Here is a 17744-nt window from a genome sequence, read left to right on the forward strand (position 1 = left end):
GAAATGTTTCACACCAAGGGTGGTAACACACTGGAACAGGTTGCCCAAGGAGGTTGTGGATGCCCCATCCCTGGAGGCATTCAAGGCCAGGCTGGATGTGGCTCTGGGCAGCCTGGTCTGGTGGTTGGCAACCCTGCACATAGCAGGGGGTTGAAACTAGGTGATCATTGTGGTCCTTTTAAACCCAGGCCATTCTATCTATGATTCTATGATTCTATACTACATGCAAGGAGACATGCAATGATATCTGCACAGTATAGGCCTTACTGTCTTTTGATTAAGCGTTTTTTAAAGTACTGCTTTCATTAGCATCATTTATTAATGCCTTTGAAGCCTTAAATTAAAATCCTTGGCATATGTTTTAGATCTGTTCAGTCCACAAAATAACACACTTAAGAATATTTTGTTGTTGTATTCTTCATATAAGATTTACTGTATTTTTTGATGGTCATGATAATACTTTGCTATCTGTGCTTTTCAAGCCTAATATAAACATGGAGTACTATTATTTACCAAAACTCAACCTGCCTGAGAGATGACACAGTCTGAAATACATTACAGTTATCATTATTTGTTAACTTCTGAGTAATTTAAAGAGAATATTTCTCTTTAAATTAAAAGAGAATAGTGACTTCCAACATCCATAAGCAGTTTTTTTTTTAATTATTATTTATTTCCTTTTAGTTTCTGTTCAAGGACGGGAAAAAAAAAGTCTTTCATTATCCTTTTTTTTTCAGAATAGTCATTTATGAACAACACATTTACCAAACTTAATACTACTGTGACCAGACTGATGCAATTAAGGCTAAAAGATAAACAGGTCAAACCAAGCAGCAATTCTATCAAATTTATCTCATATATTTAGCAATCCACAAAAACCTTTAATAATTCTCCAATTGCTACTGAAGCAACTTCTGTCTCAGTCATTATACATCTTCCTGTTTATTCATGCATCATGCATTCAGTAGCTGAAGTATAGCTATAGCCTTCAACAGGTTATGATTTAAAATGGAGAAAAGATTGTTAAAAACTATTGAAACTATTTTCAGTTTGTACTAACATGTACTGTGCAGGGTTTGTTTTCAAATTACTCAAAAGCTTACAAGTGACACAGGCTTTACAAATCTTTAACCAGCCTTTTTAATGTCTTCTGATTTAATTATACTTTTATGGATATAATGTCGGTTTATATTCTGCTATATATTGCTAAAAAAAAAAAAATAATATTGGTATCACTAAATATCTATTTTTTCACTGATACAAACTTGAGTTTGATAAACTAATAAGGCAGGAGTAAAGAATCAATCAGCGCAGGAAATAACTTGTACTAAAGTACTTTAACTTTTGGACCTTTAAAAAGGGAAATTGTAAAGAAATAGGTAAACCTAATAGTAGTGAGCCAGGGTCAATATTAGGAACAACTGTCAGAAGAGAGGATGGAAGCCTCAGCCTAAATACTAACAAAGCTGAAGCTTGACTTTAAACTAGGTGACATAGTGATTCTCCAATTTCTGAAACTGTTACAATTACAGGTTAAATAATTTTGTTGTATTGCTTCTTTTTTTCACTGTCTTTGAAATCAAACTTTTAATGATCTCTGGAGCATCAACCTCGACAGGAAGTTCTATCTTCAGCAGGAATGCTACTGGAGTACAGCTACTATTTATAATTAAAAGGGTAGTGGTCTCACTCTAAAGCTTACCATAGAGTCTAGCGAACTTGCAGTTTTTTTTCTCATTGCATACATTTTGAAGACTGTAACTTTAAAAGAGTACAACAAGCTGATTCTTACAGGCCAAGAATTGCTTATGGGCAGTTAACTGTGTATAGCATGAGCAAGGAGTGACAGAAAAGATTCCAGTAGTGATGTCAGTTGAAACAGTTGAATTAATATCCTGTCCAGAAAATGAGGATATTTTGGTTATCACATGATTGTCTCTGACCTTGTTGCATAGATGCATCACCACCATTTCTCAGGCTTTTTTTTTCTCTGAAGTGATGCCATCCCTGGGACAGTGAAAAAACGCTCTGCAAAAAGATCCCAGCTCCACTGAGCATTTTAGCACAGTAAAGGCCTGAGAAGCTGTCTATGCCATTATCAAGAACAATTGAGATTTTCCATGCGCTGGCATTAATAACCAGAACCATAATTGCCTTCAGTGTTGCAGTAATTTCAAGATGTAAACACGTAGCTTAACTGAATCTGTAATCCATGTGCTGGAATACAAGAGGTGAGCTGGCCTGAAATCTAGTAAGGAAAAGAAAGGGTGACTAATACAAATGCCTAGTGCCTTCCACTCCAGAGAACCTCAGATCACATCCACACTCCAGCCAAGGTTTTATAGATGTTGGTGGATCTGTTTCTTTTTATGTATAAGACTTGTCAGTCGGCATCATAAAGGAACTTTCTGGTGTCAAAGCAGCTTTTTGGAGCTTTTGTAGATTATTTTTAAGAAATTCTTGCTCCGTGTGCGTTTTGAAGTAAAAAACACTATGTTCACCACTGAACACAACTGCTTCAGAAGTTGATTAATAAAGCAGCAGTTGATTAAAGTTAAAGCAGTTGATTGATAAAGCGGCAATATTTACACACTAGGTTTTATAAAGAAAGATAGTCCATCAGAATGAAAATTCATACGTAAATCTAAACCCATAGACAGCAAAATTCACAACAAATTTCAAAACTGCATGCAAAACAAAAAATACCCCTGGAAAAAGGGTCTATGCAATCTATGAAGGTTTCTGATTCTCGAGATAGCTCAATTGCCTCCCAGAGCACCACACTCAAGTGGTGTGGATCAGAGAGCATAAAGAGGCAAGGACATTACCTCTCAATCACTGTCATTACTAATTCAGAGAGCATTTGGGAAAGCGAGAACTCCACAGAAAATCAAGCCCTAACCAAACCCAACCCTGTTTTATTTGAAGATTGCTATCTGAGATGGCATGGCTGCAGGCATACAGGAAACAGCAAGCATTTCAGAATATCCACTCCCATGATGAAAAAGCAAGGCGCAGAATATATATTTGTTTAAATGCCCTTCTACCTGGTTCCCCAAACTGCTACTCCAGCATCATTCCTTTCACACAAAATTCACACAGACAGGGAATTTCTCTTATGTTCCTACTAATTAGGACAATAATTCGCCATCCACAAAAGGTAACTTGCAGTGGAGTAAAATAATGAAACCATCTGTGTTCTGAGTCATTCAAAACTCAAAGACATTTACTTATTGCACATCCAATAGACTGCAAAGGTTGAGAACACATTACTCTTCAGAAGTTTCTTCTGAAGCTGTAAGTTCTAGAAGTTAGAACTGAAATATTTATTTCTAAAACAGTCAGATATAGGCAAATTTATTACACATTCTTTAGGGCTTGATAAAAAAAAATGTTCTCCCTGTGGCTGCTGGCCCATATGAAAGCTCAAAAAAGCCTTTGGGGCTCTACAGCTGCAAGAGAGATTTGCATGTTAAGAGATAGGTGAGGCTGGTTTTTGGCAACACCTTTTTTAATTAGGAAAAAAAAAAAAAGAATAGATTGTGATTTCATTCAGGTCTTCTTTAGAAAAGATTCCCAGAACAAAATTTCTGGCAAAAATACAAGGGAAAAACCCACACCAGAATAGCAATGTTGGGTCTAGGGATTCACTGAACCACATGTCATTCAGACTGGAGACCTATCTTCAGATATCATGGGCTACTATGGCGGAAAGAAGAAGGCAAATGGTGAGGAGGAATGAAAACTGAAAGGGCAATTTCTCAGTTTGTGTCTAAAAATCTCTCACCCCCTACATTAAAAATGTAATATTTATTAGCACACAGGCTTGGTCCCAAGTCATCTTCATTCTGCATTCAGCCCTGACTGAATTTATAGAGTCTGCAATGTTTATATTAAGATATTCAGCTAAATAAGAATAGATTCTACAGGGGAGCAAACAAACAAAGAACAACAACAACAACAAAAACGAGTAGGTCCCATTTTCTAGAAAACAGCCGTAATAATTTCTGACCTCAACTGCTTGAATGATAGCAAAAATCTGAATGCATTTGTCTTCCCTGGCCAATGACAATCGTAATCATCTATTTGAGGATGGTTAGGTTTTCTTCACACCTTCTGAAAGACATGTTTTTTATTCCCCAGTGCTGTTCAAGAATAGCTCTTATACTCTGAAGAGATCTGACCAAGAGAAAACTATTCTCCTTGTGGCTATATCCATAAGTCAAAAGATGAAGCACCAATAGTAACTAGTATTGATTCCATCAGGAGTCCCCATGAGGCTCAAACTCTGTTCAGATGTCCACCCTATCTTACTGTCATATTAACACAATATTTTACCCTATCAGCCTCTCTATTTGCTACCCTTATTTTAGCAGTTTAAAAAGACTGCCTTGAAAGATTTGAGCACTCTGGCACTCAGCAACTTCACACAGACATTTTAATGCCAATGTGTAAGTCAAACCTGCCAAGCTGCAATCTCACGCCAATGACGAGTAGCAGGTAACTTTGCCCGTCTAACAATTGTGGCCAATAGGCAGTGAGGAGAGGAGAGAAAAAATAAAATGGAAAAAAATCCAGAAAATCAATTAATAGAAGAACTGACCAGTGAAGAACATATCACCAGAGGCCAAATTTTTATGGGTGGTGTGAATATTATTATGTTATAAATGGTTCTGCATGCTTTTCTCTTTTTACACACCCTCCTAAGTGTCTTATGCCTAACAGATGAACTCACTGAAAGAGCAGTTCATCTGCCTTCTGTACCTATCAACTCAGAGCTTTACAAATATTTTGTGTCACACAGATAGTAAGGAAGGCTCATTTCTTAATTTCCTTAAGCTACTCACTTGGGACACACATAAGATCGTACCTACACTGAAATTCACTGGGAGCAAATAATATAGAATTACATTGAAACTGCCATGCTGGGTCTTCCTCCTTTAGAAACATGCCTTCAGCAGTAGCTGAATAGATACCCAGACATAAAGAGGAGTTGTTGCTTGCTGGTCTTGTTGTTGCTGTTTTGTGGGTATTTTTTAACTAGTAGTCACCATGCTCCATCTATTTTCATTTTAAGCACTAACTGATCCACGTATGGCTTGGTCCAATGGTACCGTGACTACACTCTCTCAGAAGCTAATACCAAATAAACCTGTAGATTCTAGGTGCTTAATGACTGGTCTGGGCAACAACAGTACTCAAACTCTTCTCTCAGTTCAGCTCATCTAGATGTCAGCAGCAAACAAAACAATCCCTTTGCAGAAGTGACTTTTAACAGCCCAGTTCACAGAAAATCATATTTCATTCTTCAGAAATAAGCCCAGTAAAAGTTTTTGAAAAATAAAATTTAAGGAGGATATCTGTGGATCTTGCTACAAAAGCTAAATACCACTTTCACCACAAACTACACTTAGCACTGTGTTATACTATCAAAATATTCAGTGTATTTTTAAGAACCAATTATAAAGAATTCCAACAAGGGTTCTTAATGTTCTTTTGTTTGGCAAATGACATTACCATAGTTAAGACAGCAAATTACCAGACACCCTAAAGAATGTAATAGTCTAGCCAAACCTAGAAAAAACACTTTTAACACCAGCAATCTCACTAACTACAACTCTGTTTCCAGTCTCTTCTGCCTTGGCAAAGCCTTTGTGAAGATAGTGGCATCCAAGCATTAACAGCTCTTATGCCTTGCCAACAACTTGGCTGTTTGATATTCAAGCATCAAACCAAAACATAAAACATGTTGAAAGACCAGGACCGATCCGGCATAGCCAGTCCCTCTTCTCCTAGCCTGGTACAAAAAATTACAATACCTCAGAGTGTATGTCCTCTGAGATTTTGGCAGAAGTGACTGCTTGTCCTAAGAAAATGAAGGAGTCATGAAATTTAATAAGAAAAGAACAGGACAGTAGTCCCTTTTAGACAGACAAGCTTATGGGAGTGTGACTCCAACATATATCCTTGAACAAGCCCAGAAGATCTGTATTTTGCAGTCCCAGAAACCCCATTGCTTTCTCTCTGCCAAACAGTGTCACACAGGGAAGCTGAATGATGCTAGAATTTCATACATCCTCAAATAAACAGATGACATCTAATTATGCTACTGTCTCTGCTCAAATGAAGGGTTTCAATGGAAGCAAGGCATGGCTCACATTTTCTGTCCTCCCTTGGCTACAGATAAAAGGAACAATGCCGTCAACAGTAACTCCAAAGTATGAGAAAGTGTTATGCTCAAATTACAAGCATAAAGTTTTATGATAACTCCAGCAAAAGATTTCTCTGCCACTATCTCCTGCTGGCTCCTGGGACAATGGAGTTCATCAGAAATCAGGGCAACTGATCTTGCAACACTGCCAAAAAAAAGCCTGTGAGGCTCCTCTGCTGCTTGCCATAGTTGTGTCGTTGGCAGAAAGACTACCTCTTTCTAAAGTAATCTGGAGTTGAGAGTTAGAGTTGATGGGGCTGGACATAAAAAGTTTTGATCCTCAGTTGTGAAATACATACTTCTGTCCTCCTACACCAAATGTTGAGTGGTATTTTAAAACAGAATTTTTAAACAATGAAGGTAAGTTTCCACAACTGGCCTTCGCCTTCTCAAATTCTCAGGCTACAAAGGATGATTCAAAATGATGAGATATAATGCATTTGGCTTTCCTTACATTTATAACTATAAATACTTTAGAACAAATTCTCTAAGGTCGAATGTCCCAAGTTTTACAAAATTGTGTTTATCTATGAGAAAAAAAATCAGTTCTGTTTCAGGTGTAAATTTGCTAATAATTAAGGGATTTCCAGGAGGGGGGTTTAAACCATTATCCTACATAATTTATGCCACGTATTTCATAAATAAATAAATAAATAGCAATCAAAAACACTTGAAAAACAGCTTGACAAGTTTTTTTGACTTCTGTCATCATAACTCCAAAATGTATCATCAAACTTCAAGAAATATATTGCTACTCTTTATAATAAAAGAATGCCGATTTTTTTTGTATAATGAGGTACAGTAGTTCTTCCGCTGTTGAGTATTCAGTTCCAACACACATGGATGGAACATTCCAAAACATACTGAGAATGCTTTGATCCTATCCATGGTACAAAACTGCATAGCCACAATGTAGGCTGTTCTCCCTAATGTTTTAACAAATCCAGAAAATACTCATGTATATGTAACAGCCTACCATCACAGTTATTTCTTGGTTAGAGTGTGGTTCATTTTCCATTTAGAAAAAAAAAACAAACTAAGCTAGCTCAAGCTTATTAATGAGAGTTGTTTCTTCTGAGAGCTGAAATGTGAAGATACAGTATGGTTTTGATGGCAGGAGTCACTCCTTACTCTTTAAGAAGTTATAGTATGAGGAAGTCTGTTACATTTGTTTGTCTGATAAAATTCATAAAAAAAAACAAAAGACTTACAAGACTTACCAGCACTGCCAAATTGATTTGGAAGGATAACTCCACAAAAGTACAAAAGAGCTTTTGGCCTAAATAGTGTGAAAAGGCAGCGTGGTTTTTATTTTCTCTTGAATTTTTATTTTTAGAGAATCCTTGAAAAGACTGTTTCCATGAAATCGCTGAAATACCTCTCAAAAAAGTGCCAAATCGCTTAACAATGTGTTCAGAAACTGTTCTGACCTGATGTACTTTTACAAAAAATGAACATATTTACACTTTAGAATGCACGTGAAAATTGAAATTAATGGAAAGTTGTTGTTAACTCAGTACACAGACGTAGAGGTAGGGCAGTTGTGTTTTGTCTGACTCTAAGGCTAATTCTAGTACTTGGGAACTTTTGAAAAGTAGAGTTATTTGGAGATCTTTTCACCTCACTTCTCAGTCCATCCCCACTTACAAACTTTAAAAAACATGAACTGAAAGAAAAATTCCGTATATTAAATGAATCCTGATGAAACTTCAATTGAGGCATTGCCAATTTAAAAGAGCTAAAGTAATCACAGCTTGTCCCAATTATATGTACCTAACAGAGCAAAATATGTTGCTGATCAATTATGCTCTCTTTAACTATTAACAGTAGTATCTTTGTTCTCAAACAATGTTAGATTGCACATGTTCTGGAACTTATATTTACCAGGTGGATTCTTGGCAGGATCATTGTGGCTTGGACTTCCTGGTTGTCCAGAATCTATAAAGAAATCAAAGAAATGTTTTACTAATTTGTTTTGAAAGTATCTCACATCCTTTTAATAACTTCCTTCAGTATTAAACTAATACTTAACTTTGTTATTTAAAGGTCATTTCCCTGACTTTCTACATGAAGGTATTAGTGAACAAACATACTATGTGTTACCCATTTTATGCAGAACCAGAAACATTGTGAAAGATGCAATGATCCTAACAAGGGAAACTCATAGATCACTGAACAAGGACAAAACAGTCATTCAGGTAAATATTCAGGGTGTAAACACACCTACAAGGGTACCTTTTCATTCCCTTTCCCTCCATCCCCCAAATACAATATTGCATAATCAGCAGAGCAGAAGTAGCTTCTTCTTGGGCAGTGACCAGAAATATGTACTGGAGCAGGCAACTAATGGACTTTGCAGTGATGAATCCTGTTTCTTTAACCTTCCCTTAAAGCACAAAAGCCTATGATGCCTCCACAGGCTCAGATCTGCATTTTAGATATGACTGTCCATTTTAAAACAATATGGCCTTTGTGTTCCCAGTCTGTAAGAACTGCTGTTGTGAAATGAAGGTTATGTAACATGAGACTATTAAAAAACAAGTGCTGTATACTTCAAATGTGTTCTTGATACATGCACTTAATGAATCAAGATGTGAGTGAAATCTGAAGTCAGTGTACTAGACAATAAATGATATAAAAGTAATTGCTCTTAAAACAATCTTCTTCCTATGTGCCCACACCAATAATATAACAAAACCTTTATCTGCTGAAAGATTTTGTTTAACAAATTAAGACATGAAAGACACTCTTGTACTCAAGGAGTGTAAGAAATTAAATGAAACACAACCTATTCATTCGAGTGGACTCAATTAAAAAAAAAAAAAAAAATCCATAAACTCAAAGTGCAACCATGTTCATTAGTAGCAGAGAACCTCCAAAGGGCTGTATCACAGTACTACAGAAATTCTTACTGCCGACTGAATCTGAGTGATCTCGGAGTTATTGAATGTGTTGCTGCTTGCAGTGTTAAATTAAAGAGAAAATAAAACTGCACAGAGAAAAAAAAAGGAAGAGAGTACATATCAACAAATACTTCTCCTTCAGTCTACTTAAAGCCAACATAGCCTTCAATCTAGAAGGTTACTTGCTACCTGGAGTTCATTAAAATCTTTTACCATGTAACTTAGCAAACATGGCTTGACACACACACCTTTCAAGTAGTTTAAGTCAACACAAACTCAATTGTATGGTTGGTATTAACTGAGATAGAAATCAGTTTCACAGCTCAAATTCTGAAGATGAGAAGTTCAGAACGCAAATATACCTCTGTGGCCTGTAAATTATTCACCTGAACTATCTTGATCTGAAATGTTGAACTCATCAGACAAGAAAGCATTTGAGGATCTATCAGAGTACTGGAAAACCAAGGCATATGTAAAACCCAGTTCCAAAGCTATTAAAAACACAGTTAAATTTTACAATAAAGAATGAAATCACTCTTGCACAGAGTCTTCACTAGAAAGCAAATTTCACACAGAATTTCTTCTACACAGAATTTTTTCTATTTTCTTTAACCCAGTCTAGGAAGAATGAAGGATAACATCTGATCAGATTTTGCACATCCAACAGTTTAGGAACTTGAACCCTTGGGCATTCATTCCCACTGCACAGCATCAGGGGCTCCTGAAATTCTTGTCATCATAGCTGGTCAGGTTTACTCTCGATTTTCTACGAACTCTGGTATGTGCCAGACATCATATCCTTTACTGAAAGGGCCTTAAAGAAAATCTAACTTACTTTTCTGAGTATTGCTACATAAGCTGTGAAAGATCTGAAACTATATGAAAGATTCTTCATAAAAACAATCTAGGTTAGTATTTTTATTTTCGTTTTCATAATCATTCTTTCTATGGGTATCACAGGTAAAGAAAAGTCAGCTCTGCTAAACTCGCAATTTTAAGTTAAAATTGTTGGATCTAATACATTGTTACCATTCCTTAAAAAACTGTTTTATTTGCTGTTAGAATAGCATTTTATGTTTTTAAGCTATGCTGAATCTAAGGCTTCTGTAAAATCACTAGTGGGTTGTAAGGAAGAGTGTTTCAGTAAAGACGGATTATACAGTTTTGCTAATACTACAGAGAAAATAACTCTCTCGTGAGTAAACCAAGGGAACACTTATATTTCTTCATAGGTAATAAAAAGTACTTTTAATCAATTAATAGTAAATGCTGCATTATCAGACTTTTTTGTTGTTTTTCTTGAGTTAGTTTGCTGTGACAGGAATGTCTCCTAAACTGCCAGAAAAAAAAATCTGAAAATAGTGAATACTATGTAGATATTTTAAGATGTCTACCACTTTTTATAAGATGCATCAGATCTTGGTAAAAAAATTAAGCCCATTTTAAAACCCAATCAACTCTAAAAAATGTTAAAAATATGATTTTTTTCTGCATATAGATCTTTATATGAACTAATGTATTTTTCCTCATGTTTCAACAAGAATAAGAGCTTCATTATCAAGAGGGAGAACTTTAACATATTTTGTACATGTATTCTCTGTTTCTGCAAACCATACAAATCATTATTTAAATTTTAAGAGAGGAACAGTTTTACACAGTCCAAAATTAATGGTTAAAGTACAGATAACTAAATGAAGTACCAATGTGATAGCAAATGCATTCAATGAAACTTGGGCAGCAAAGTTAGGAGTGGACAGAAACTTGAAACTGGATTAATATAGTCTAACAGATAATTTTAAAGCTTTCTCATGTTAAAATTACTGAAAAGCTGAAGAAAATGAAGAATATTTTTCAGTTCTTGTAAATAAATCTTCAAGTCCTAATTTCTCTCTGTCAACACGGTTTCTTTATGGATTCACCAAACAGTACCTAACAGATTGATGTCATTTAAAATAACTATTTTTCATATAACAGTAAGAGAAACATAACAAGGAATTTTCCAGTTACAGGGATAGATAGTTAGCTAATTATTATAATTTGCCAGTCAGACTTAGCTTTGCTTTATGTTAAGTTCTGATCAAACATGATTTTTACAGATTAATTCTCTCACGGTGGTCCGAGCAGTAGATTCTACTACTGTATTTGGGTTTCAGTGATCTCAAAAAAGCAATGAATTATTGTATGCTAAATGTGAGAATCAACCTATGTAAATGTTCACTTAAAACACACATAAGCATTTCATTCTCATGATGAAAGAGGGAGACCCAAGATGGCCTATGATGATCCAATTCTCTCACCAGTGTCAGTGATTATAAAGCACTCTGTTTCTTTACTTTATTGGATACAAATAGCCTTACAAAGAAAAAGAGAACCATGATCATAATAGGAATAAATTATAAGAATAACAATTTATAAGCAGAACACTCAATGAAAAGAGAAATTGGAGTCATGTTTTTCTGAAGGCGGTAGAAAGACACATTTTAGGAAAGCCACACAATGCAAGGAAGCAACAGGCATGTTAAGACACTTTAAATCTCTCTTTGTCTTCTGCAAAAGGTCATTAATTTATTTAACAATATGAGCACTCAGTTTAAAAAATTACTTATTTTTCTTTCAGTGTGATGGAGAAAGACATAAAACAGACTAACTGTCTGTCTGGATGGGTTTTCATTCAATTTTTTCACCAAATAATTCCATGCACAAAGAATTCTTAAACTAGTTGTAAATAAACCTATACAACTAGTAGCAAAACAACCTCCTCATATAAATGCGATGAAACTGAAATTTTCAACATTTTCATTTAGGTTGCTCCCAATTTTACCTGCTTCTTCCTCCCTCCCTCCCTGCTTCTCTCCCACCTTCCCTTCTCTTCCCTTCCCTTCCCTTCCTCCCTCCCTCAGTGGTTGATTAGTGCCTTGATTACTTGCTGCCCCATGAACAGCTGGTATTACACTGGTTCAAATCAGTCCTTGTTTTACCTGGCAGCTGTTCATGTAACTCTTAGCATTACTGATATATTCTGTATAACCTGCTTTGATTCAGCGTGAGTACCATCTGAAAATTTAAATGTTTTACTGTGCAAATGTTTAAATGTTTTAATGTTCAAATTAGTCCTTTTTTAAGACAACAGACAACTCCAGAAGTGTCCAAGAAATGTGTAGCTGTAGCATTTAGAGACATGGTTTATTGGGCATGGTTGTGATTGGATGACAGTTGGATTTGTGAGGTTTTTCCAGTGTTAACAATTCTATGAATCTATGAAAAGATAAGTCAAGAAGGCAGTATATTTTACATTGGGTAGCTTCTCATACTTTCATTTCCAGGGCTTAATCTCAAAAAGTATATGTCTGTAGGAGCAGGCATTTCTCACCACTTCTGGAGTTAAATAAAACTGACTGTTGAGGCCTGCTAGTGATGAGGAAAAAAAATACCATTTTCCTTTGCCCTGCATCGGAGAAAGAATGCCTCATTCTCAGCTACATAAGCCAGAAGGGAAAAAGCTGATGGTTTGCAACTCAGGCAAGATGATTTCTCACTTTGCACCTCAAAAAAAGACTTCTTCAACAGGAAGCAGTGAAAAGCAGAAAGAATATTACCCACTAAAGACATACAATTCTCTGCTATTCAAAATTTTCCAGAGGATTTATCAGTACTCTCCATCTCAGATGTCTAATTTTTTTTTCAGGTTTTTTTCAGCCATTAAGAGAAGATGCAGTATTTCAAATGTAAGCTATGCTATACTTCCCTTATGACTCATACTCTACAAGGGATTTTGCTTTTAAAGCTCTCTGCAGTAGCATAAAGATGAAGTTCTTGAAAAGAAATAGAGATATAATCCAGATATTTTTTTTAAATTATTAATTGATACCTTATTAATTAATTCTCCTCGGTACATATACTAATCAAATAGACTTCCATGATTTCACTTTTCATTTACCTTTATACCCATTTCACTCAGCTGACAGACACTAATTTCATCATTTGCCATAATGTGAATGCACACTTGTTCTTTGATACTCCATGAATTGCATACAGGGAGGAAGAGATGAAGGACCACAAAGATCTGACACCACATAGGTATCACTTTGGTGCTGTTCGAGACATATCAATAAGGCATCTGATTTGGCAACTGACAGAGTCACGAGAATCACAGCCGTCTCACAGACTGTAATCTTTTAGCATTACACTGCCACCCAACACTGAAAACTCAAAAGAAATGGTTGTATTCCAGGATCTTAGGACAAGGGACCTGGAGAGGTTTCCCTGCCCAACAGAGCAGCTTAGGTGGGCTGTTCAGCACTTCACCTGGCACAAAGCACCAGTGCCAGATATGGCCCAACCCATTTGGTTTCCAGCTCTATGGCTCAGCCATCGTGCTGGGGAAAAAGGTTTTCCAGATCATCTCTTCATATGTCTAAGACTTGTCAAACACTGTTGTGGTAGGAAAAGCTTTCACCATGACCAAAAAGAACCTCAGATGGGAAGATAAGGCTGCAGGATGAAGCCTCACATTTTTTTCCACCAATGTGTTCTTCATTAGCAGTATACATTCTCTGTCACGACACCCAAAGTGAAACTCTTCACAACATAGAAGTGATCTGTGTTTTAAAATGCTGTTTTGATATATTCATTCTAAAAGCAATTCTTTATTCAGCAGTGCTAATATCTAGTACAATACCGTTCGATTGGATAATTTATATATAGTGCTATCCCCAGAAGATTTTTATGTGTTGGTATTCAGACAGCTGAGGTTTAATGGGAAGCCTATAGAACTGAAGTCAGAACATGAAGTTAGACACAGCAAAGTGATGATAGGAACTTCTCTGAATGCCAGGTGTGCTGCACTTGTCACATCAGGAGCCAGTGGTGTACTGTTATATAGGCATTCTCTGTTTACCTGGAAATGGTGCTGCCAGCTAACACAAATTCACCTCAAAAATGCAGTGAGAAATAGAACTGACTACTAGACACCAAAAGTTAAAAGATCTATCCCTCTTTCCTATTTGCTCAAGGATTTTAGCCTAAGCAGGCCTGGCAGGTCTGAAGGTACATTCAGTCAGAGATAGCTTGGGAGAAGATCCTGTGTTCAGTTTTAAATTTTAGTTTAAGCCTGTTTACTTTGGAGGCAAAAACATCAAGAACAACTCAGTCATCAACCCTTCCATTCCACTACACTCCCCCACAGGCTCCAAGAATAGACAAGTTCACCTATAGCTGATCCAAAAGAAAGAAATCCCATTTCCAGGGCTTGAAAAGTAGAAAGCCTGTTCTTGTGGGATGTGCGAGTGGCAGAGCTTCAAGGAGGCAGTCATGGCAGTTCTGCAGCTGAGATGGTTCCACTTTTGTCCTACCCAGTGACTTGGGATGGCAGCAAAGCAAAGAGGCAGCACATGATGCTTCGTGGTGTCAGAGTAGTGCAGGTCACAACGGGCTCCCACCTTCACCTCCTCTTTTATCAGTAGTTCAGATCTGCTGCTGCCAAGTCACCCAACCAGTCATTGTCAAGATTGTTAACTTTTCTTCAGAGTGTTTTAATTAGGTAAATAAAAAATGGTAATTAAATCAACATTACGTAATGTGTTTCTGATTTGTAATCTCATTTAAATTAATTAACTGACTCAGCCCTTGTTTAGTTTTTAAACTGCCCTAGTTAAGAATTGGAGCTCTGGGAGTAAATCCAGTTACCATACAGTTGAAAGAAATTCAAGGACCTAAAAGCACTTCTTGGAACCTAAATAGCAATAAGCATATTCAGCATTTCGGATTTTTGTCCCAAACACAGATTTATCTTTTTAATTCAAATTCCCTTATTTGCTTATGTAAAATAAATCACGACACATATTTATTCAAAATATTTCTTTTACAATTCATAAAGACCATATGTTACTCATTTTGGAACCTAACAACTTTCCCCAGATGTGTTATAAGATAAGTTGTGCCTGGAATATGTACATATTATATCTGCATGTGTGTTTTTGTGTTTGTGTGTGTGTATACATGAACTTCCTTAAGTTTTAAAGGGTTTATATTTTGTCATAGCCTGAAATGAATGTTTCACATACCTCATCATATTAGCTGAGCTCTTTTTTGACATGCACGTTAAGAAGAGATTTGCACAGGTATCTTGCCACATGTGGATGAATGTGAAAGAATGAAGTTTCTTTCCAAAACTTGCTGGATTCGGTAGGAAAAGATGAGATATGAACACTTAATTTTATCCATCTGGAAGACACTGTGATACTAGCTGCAGTCAGAAACATTCAGAAGTTGTTGGAAACCAAGAAACCTTTCACATTAAGGTATGCATCACAAAAGGCTTTTATTATAGATTCTTCTGAAAATGAAAAGCAGAAGGTACAACACAGTGAAAGACTTATATGGACGTTCAGAGAAGAAAAGTGATACGAAAAAAATGTATTATGAAAAAGTTCGTATCTGCATGAAAATAATATAAATATGCTTGCTTATACCTTCAGCCAATGAATAAAATTGTCACTTCATTATGTTGCATTACATTGTGAAGGACAATGTTTGACTCTCATTTTCACGCATCGAAGAACTTCTGCATGAAGGTTTCATGAAATTCAGCATGGATTTTACCACTGACTCCCAGGCAGACAGATTTTATCTTTTTACTGTACTTTTGAGCAGCAAAGAAGAAAGAGTTAAGGGAGACAAAATGTTTTCCACTACACAAGGCAATATTTTTAGACACGGAATAATGATGACATGACTATGAAAAAAAATCAGTTTTGGGCCCCAGTTAAAGGTTGTTAAAATCAATGGAAAGTTGTTCCAGAAAGTGTCGGATGAAGAACTTCGTGGTAAATTACAACTGAAAAGCACTGTTCAACAGATACTGTATGATAGATCTGCATTTTCTCTTCTAACTTCATTCTACCTTCCACTAAAACAAACAATATTGAAAAGTGGATTCTTCACTCTTCCAGAATGTTGCACTCATGTACTACGTCACAAGTCTAAACTACCACCTACCAAAAAAACTCACAAGGCAGTCCATTAAGATTAGGAGAGGCTCATGAGGTCTCTCTATTCTTCTAAAGACAGAGGTCTCCTAAAAGGGTAAGTATGCCACTACACTGCACACTAACTGGGGTAAATAATCAGCAATTAAACTAAAATGTTTGTTATTTACTTATCATGGAAACCCCAAAATTAAAGCACTTCAGCTAAAAACAGTCTGAGAGAGAGAAAGGAGGAAAAAGACCAAATGAGTTGAACAACCCGAGCATCACTGTAGTGTTTCTAAATACCACAAAATGTACTAAGGAATTTTCTAATTTTTTTTATTATTATTATTTTCTTGGATGCACAGCACTATAGCAACTACGTCACATTTTCTTTTAAGTTAATTTTAATAAAATTTGGGGTTTTTATCTTTCTGTTTCTTGTTTTGGTATGTTGGTTGAATGGTTAGTTGGTTTGAGGGGAAAATGTGTTTTTTTTTCAAAATGTTTTCTATAACCTGCTAAGTATTTCTTTACAATGTCATTTGCTGCCATATTTGTAATCATTGGGATTAACTGGCATAACGGGCAAGAGAAATGGTTGTGCTCTTGAAGCCCTATTGTGGAGCATTGTGTCCATGTCTGAGGCCTCCAGCTTGGGAAAGACGTGGAGCTTTTGGAGTGGGTCCTCAGGAGGGCAAAGGTGATCAGAGGGCTGAAGCATCTCTCCTACGAAGACAAGCTGAAGGAGCTGAGCTTGTTTGGCAGGGAGAAGACTGCAGAGAAACCTCAGTGTGGCCTTCAAATATTTAAAGGGATACTATAAACAGGAAGGAAATCAACTTTCTATGCATGTAGATAGTCGTGGAAGAAGGGAAAATGGTTTTAAACTAAATGAGGGGAGATTTTGATTAGATATCAGGGGTTAGGCAGACTGGCATAGGCTGCCCAGAGAGATTGAGGATGTTCTGTCCCTGGAGGTGTTCAAGGTCAGACTGGATGGGGCCTTGGGCAACCTGATCTAATGCTTGATATAGCAGTTGGCAACCCTGACTGTGTCAGGGGTTTGGAAGTTAGACGTTCCTTCCAACCTGAGACATTCTATCATTTAAAAGAGAAAACATGAGAATACAAATACAAAACATTATGGATCCCTAATAACATATTTTTGTCAAAAATCAAGCTTATGATATTTATGTCTCAAGCTACAGTGTATACACGTAATTTGTACATTGCCTTACTGCATTTTTTAAAAAGTGGATTCAATTCCATCTGACATAATTTAAAAATTCAGAGTTAAAAGATGTGCTGTCCATGCTCCCACACACATGCTATTAAAAATCAGTGACAAAAAAAAAATAAATCTACCAGTGGGCACTAAGTAGTTATGTACAAGAACACCAGGGAAAATCACCCTACACTTTCATTGTAGTGGTCCATAAACTGTGTCCATCCTGTGCCATAGAAGCATGGACATGGCTGACCCAGTTTTGAGTTGGAGGAGGGAAGTTCTGCAATAAAAAGGCAAGCAATTTATTCTAAAGCATGAAGCCAATAAAAAAGAAAAAAGGCATATTGGCTCAAACTTGGTCTTTCAAGTTAAAAAAAAAACAAACATTTGTAAAGAGAGTTTCAGTGTTTGTTTGTTTGTTTGCTTTTTCC

General features: G+C 36.3%; 1 protein-coding gene across 8 annotated transcripts in view; it reads right to left on the minus strand.

Moving 5' to 3' along the window:
- NFIB (nuclear factor I B) overlaps positions 1-17744 on the minus strand; it is a 175074-nt gene that overhangs the window by 66416 nt on the left and 90914 nt on the right. For all 8 annotated transcript variants that reach the window (XM_048931009.1, XM_048931003.1, XM_048931007.1 and 5 more), the window contains exon 3: positions 8096-8149. In XM_048931009.1, the coding sequence (XP_048786966.1) occupies positions 8096-8149 (54 nt within the window). The remainder of the gene's footprint in view (positions 1-8095; positions 8150-17744) is intronic.

This window comes from Lagopus muta, chromosome Z (assembly GCF_023343835.1).
Source record: "Lagopus muta isolate bLagMut1 chromosome Z, bLagMut1 primary, whole genome shotgun sequence".
NCBI classification, from domain to species: domain Eukaryota; kingdom Metazoa; phylum Chordata; class Aves; order Galliformes; family Phasianidae; genus Lagopus; species Lagopus muta.